Here is a 5484-nt window from a genome sequence, read left to right on the forward strand (position 1 = left end):
TTAGCTGTTTGTTTCAGACTCATCAGGAGAGTGCTCGTTTTCTTGCCAAGAACTCTGGCCAGTTTTGCCGCAGCTGTCGCCTTCTGAGCCGTTTCCGTCACTGAGTGTCTGTTTGAGAGTGAGAGGAGATTGAATAGAATGACCACTATTTGTCAGATAGTTATAGATGACTTGTAAATTTTTGTCTGCTCCAAATAAGGTACCTCGGTTACATGAACTCTTATCACCACCACTGCTAGTGTTAATTGGCATCCTATGTGATACTATTTCTAAAGTTCATTCAATCTTTCGCCGATGGAACTTCGCACTTCACATTTTACGCAGATATGCGGTATTGCATGTCGACATTCAAAATAGCTTACCCTTCACTGTTTACACTGCCTATAATATCTGAAACTGAAGTATGCAACCTACTGTTACATAGAGCTAGGCAATTCTCCATTACCTAGCTATGTAATATAGTTTCCATTCGTGCTTTAGTCCTTTCCCCTATAGTTCAATAACCCCTTGCTATAGCACAGTAACCCCAACACCTGTCCATCACCCCTCATGTCAATAGGAGTCTTTATGTCAGACCACCAAGGTTAGTTTCCTCCTAACAACCCCACATCAAAGTATCCACTCCCATCGTGGTCAGAAAGTTATCACCCCTTGTCCAGTTCCCTTCCTGCCACAAACCCATCTCCCATCACCCTCAACACTGTTCCTTTGTTTCAGGCCCCAAAATGAGTAAGACCACACCCTACGTTTCCATGCCTACACTGAATTGACCAATCATATTGTGTATGGACCATGTGCTTTTCAAGATGAGATTTTCCCCCAAGTTTTAGAGATAGTTTCTGAAAGTATAATCGCCCCGACTTCTACTCCAGGCTTCAGCCAGATGTGTTAGCATTTCATCTGTTCTTTAAACATGTTGTAATTTATCTGTGTTCATCGGAGATACTTGTAACTCTTGCAACTCCTATGTTACACTTTGGCTATTTTGCTGTCTGAGTTTCGGGACTCAGAAATAAACAACAATTCAACTGCATATTATTGGACTCCACATCTCCTTTATTTTGTCGATGACTTTATCAGCGTAATTGCATGTTTGAATCTGTACCTCTCCACAATATCATAACAACTGGCAACTTAAACGATCCCACATGGCGCCTAGCGCGCCAATACACAACACTACTTTGGGGCAAATATGAAAGGTCCGAAATAAGAAGACTAATTTTCTAAATTATCCTGAACAAATGGAACATACGCTACTGAGAATATACTGTCTGAATCGATGGGGAAATGTATACTACTCGTATTCAATTAAATATAAATTATTCTTCTTTGGCTGACTATCGCTTCAGCACGTGTTTTGTAGCGATTTGCAATAATTCAATTATGAAGTCACCCGTATTTCCTAATGTCATGTTCGCACGTATTGTGACTCAAGTTTGACATATTGTTGCTTGAATGTGTAGGTGTGCCCTGACATGAAAATCTCAAAAGCCACGCTCCTAATCTTGATATTGTCTTGGTGCAATTTGGCATACATGTAAAAAATTAAGTTGTGAATAAAAATGGGCGGACCACATCTTTATGATCGACAATAATGCAATATAGATCAATTCATTGGAAGGGATATTCAAGACGTATACTTCTGCCAAACATGATGCCGTCATCACACCATGACACAGCTCAAAGTTTTTACTGACAAAAATATGGCTATCAAAAATAAAATGCACAGAACTGTCTGATATAGAGGTTGCTAGATGAAATGGTTTCATATGTGTTCAATTTTACAGAGCATTTGATTTGTGTTTTTTTTTTTGGTCTGTTTGTCTAGATAGATAGCCAATGCTAGCTCATCATTAATAAGGTATAATAATCGATGAGTTTATCGATCGAGAAAGATTCCTAAATCTCAAAAGTTATTTGTTGATTTTCTACAAACGCCTAATCTCAGCTCCTGTTTTTTTTTTTTTTTTTTTTTTTTTTTTTTTTTTTTTTTTTTGCTCCCACTCATCGGAACGAACTAATTGATATAGTTCGGAATTTAAAGAGTAAAAAAGTGCTGGTTATGATAATATTGATAATGTTCTTTTAAAAAATATCATAGAGTTTATTGTTGACCATTTTGGTTCATGTGTTTAATTTGTCTTTAAGTAATGGTGTTGTCCCCGAGGTTATGAAAGTATCTAAGGTTATTCTAATTTTTAAGAAAGGGGATAGGGAAGACATCAGTAATTATAGACCAATATCTTTATAATCCACTATCTCTAAATTGCTGGAAAAAAGTGTACATTTTAGACTTTTGGATTTTCTTAATAAGCATAACATATATGTTTATATTAATGGTCATAAATGTTTTATGTATGATATAACTTGTGGTGTACCGCAAGGAAGTTTACTTGGTCCACTTTTATTTGTTCTTTACATCAATGATATTGAAAATTCATCCAAGTATTCTTTCCTTTCTATTATTCGCTGATGATACAAACGTGTTCTTTTCTAGTTCTAATCCTGTGTTATTGATCGATACTATGAATATCGAGCTAAAAAAAGTTACTTTACTGGACTAGAGCCAACAAATTATCAATTAATTTTCAAAACAACTAAATGTATGCTTTTCAGTAATTCTTTGGAATTATCTCAGAACATTTATTTGGATAATATAGTTGTAGAAGAAGTTTCTTCAATTCGATTTTTAGGTTTGATCCTTGATAATAAGCTCACCTGGAATTTGCATATTGATTCAATTTGCCGTACAATTTCTAGAAATGTCGGCGTAATCAATAAAGTTAAATTCTATTTCCCCCAAAATGTTTTATTAATGTTATATCAATCTTTACTTTTACCCTATCTGAACTATGGCACATTCGCCTGGGGCAACACTTACTCCTCATATCTAGAACGAATATTACTACTGCAGAAAAAAGCTCTTCGTATTATTTGTAGAGAATTGTGGAGATGTCATACAAACGACTTGTTTTATCAAAATAATGTTTTAAAAATTAAGGATTTGCATTGTTTGAATTTAGGTCAGTTTATGTACAAATTGATAAATAATTCCCTTCTTTTTGCGTTTGACTCCATGTTTATTCAAAATAAAACTGTACGTTCATACCCCACGAGACAAACCAATGAATTCCATTTACCACTCTCTAGGACGATTTTTGCGAAGTCTATAATATTCTCCTTCGCTGAACCTAAATTTTGGAACTCCCTTGACAGCAGCATAAAAAAAATCTCTAAGTTTTAACACTTTTACTTTGACATTAAAGAAAATGTTTATCAATTCTTATATCACTGGGGATTTGCATTTCGAAAGTTCCTAACTGATTTCTTTGCTGTTAATGTCTTTACTTTGTTTAATCTATTCCATAACTGTTATATATATTATCTATAGATAGTCCACTTTTTGGTAAGACCAAAGTCTCATGTGCCCTGGCATTGACCCTTGAACTCTTCCTCCTTTGCCCTTTTCTCTCTCTTCCTCTGTCTCCCTGTCCCCCTCTGGCCTTTGACCTCTTATTTATTCTTTATACGCGATTGTAAGAGAGCAGCTTTGTTTTTGTCTGTGTGTGCGTTTTGTGTGCGTATTATATACTCGTTTTATTTTCTGTTTCCCGAGGACTATGTGAAATTGTCTTGTTGCATTATTACTATAATTTTCACGACTCACGAGGGGACTGCATTCTACAAGCTTGGCTTTTTAGCAGTCCCCTCCATTTCCGACCTTTTCTTTCTTATGATTCAGTCACATTTCGCCCATGTATTTTTTCAACTAGTATGTCTATTGATTCATGTAAACAAAGGACGTGTATCTAAATTTCATTTGGAAATGTAATAGTTACATTGTACTTTAATAATTTGTTTATGTGAAATTGTCATATTATATGCTTTGGCTGGAAATGAAATAAAAATGAAATGAAATGAAATGAAATGAGTTAAAAACACAGTATTATGTTTACCTCTGTGCCTCCTTGATAGTCACTCAGCAACTTGCTTAACGGCTTCTTATTGATGGTGATGCACTCCACCTGTAGCATGGTGAACACAATGAAAACAAGGCTCATATGTTATATATATATATATATATATATATATATATATATATATATATATATAGAGAGAGAGAGAGAGAGAGAGAGAGAGAGAGAGAAGGGAGGGCTTGCTCCCAAAAGGATCTAAATCCATCATTTTTTTCTATGTATTTAGCGCCTTTTCGAAACAAGCTCTTGACATATCAGATTTTGATATTCCCTAAGGAAATCGTTTCATGGCAGCATACTGAATATTTGAATCACGTGTTCTTACCAATAATTATGGAATGACACACCAACCTTCGTTCCAAAAAGAAGTGTTCATTTTGATACATTTTCTTCTATAGATACAAAACTTTCATTAATTACCATGCGTTGGTACGGATTGAGATTAAACATGATTAAAATCCCAATGCTTGAGACGTTTCCTTTTTTTTCAAACTTTACACCATCTTACATTGGAATTGGGGAAGTATGCGATTACATTTCCTCTATGGGATTGGGGGATTTCGCAAATCAATGCCACCGGGAAAACATTACTGCATGGTGAAATAAATCGAAATATCGCGCTCAAGGTAATTGATGCCCCCACCCCCATTTTAAACAAGACAGTGTTGGACAGATGACAATGACTGATTCTTACTCTATGGCGTGAAGCCTGGGAGGCAATTGTCCTGAAGAATGTCCTTGGCAGGTATAACCCTTTGATAATGACACATGTAAGATGGGGCAGACGACACAGAAATTCAGCCAAGTTTGCTGCTGCTGACTCTGAGATGAATTTTCCCTCTGACATGGTAGACGTGTTAAATATGTCAAATTTGCTGATCTGTATCAGAAAGAGGAAAAAAAAATATCAGCCACAAATCGTTTACTCTACCGACCCATTTTCCTTCGTCCGTTTCTGATTCTCTCTCTCTCTCTTTCTTTCGAAATTTTCTGAGCATTCGTAACGTATCGTACACGTTACTGTGTTACAAAATTAATTAGTTATTGCTCTATGGAAGCAGACAACGAAATGGAATCCACTAAGTTGGGTCTTTGTTACGATCTTCGCGGTGGAACACGTCGCAATAACGTTTATCAGTTTATAACATTAACTTTAAATAGGGGTATCCATTTCATTGTATGTAATGATGTAGTAAAACAAATCCTTTTATAGCTATTGTCTTTCTCAATTTTCTTGATTTAAGTCAAAGGGCAGCCCTGATCAAATTTGCTTTTATGGGGCGATGAAGCACTGTGTACAATGTGACTGGACATCGGCTGAGATAAATTGTTTGATCATTGGCTAAAAATTGTGAGTTTCATTGCTCTGATGCTAGAAGTGGTGAACTTTGAGTTGAAAGTGAGACAATGACTGAAATATTATTTATGTCATCAAATTGAAACTCACAGTGACAAAGTTCGAATAGCATTAGGAAATCTAAATGCATCATCTTACTGTCCTGCATTA

General features: G+C 35.6%; 1 protein-coding gene across 1 annotated transcript; it reads right to left on the reverse strand.

The window, feature by feature from the left end:
- Nucleotides 1-4824, reverse strand: LOC140236040 (uncharacterized). The gene is made up of 3 exons (XM_072316014.1): nucleotides 4672-4824; nucleotides 3957-4025; nucleotides 1-108 (listed from the first exon to the last, which is right to left on the reverse strand). The coding sequence occupies exons 1-3, from the start codon at nucleotides 4822-4824 to the stop codon at nucleotides 1-3; spliced, it is 330 nt and encodes a 109-aa protein (XP_072172115.1).
- Nucleotides 4825-5484: the final 660 nt, after the last annotated feature.

Source organism: Diadema setosum, chromosome 12, assembly GCF_964275005.1.
Source record: "Diadema setosum chromosome 12, eeDiaSeto1, whole genome shotgun sequence".
In the NCBI taxonomy this organism is placed as follows: Eukaryota; Metazoa; Echinodermata; class Echinoidea; order Diadematoida; family Diadematidae; genus Diadema; species Diadema setosum.

Excerpts from the sequence above, each read along its gene's own strand:
- LOC140236040 (XM_072316014.1), bottom strand. The coding sequence starts at position 4,824 with ATGTCAGAGGGAAAATTCATCTCAGAGTCAGCAGCAGCAAACTTGGCT. Across the intron at positions 4,026-4,671 it reads CCCAGGCTTCACGCCATAGA|GTGGAGTGCATCACCATCAA; the intron begins GTAAGAATCAGT and ends ACCATGCTACAG. Across the intron at positions 109-3,956 it reads ACTATCAAGGAGGCACAGAG|ACACTCAGTGACGGAAACGG; the intron begins GTAAACATAATA and ends ACTCTCAAACAG.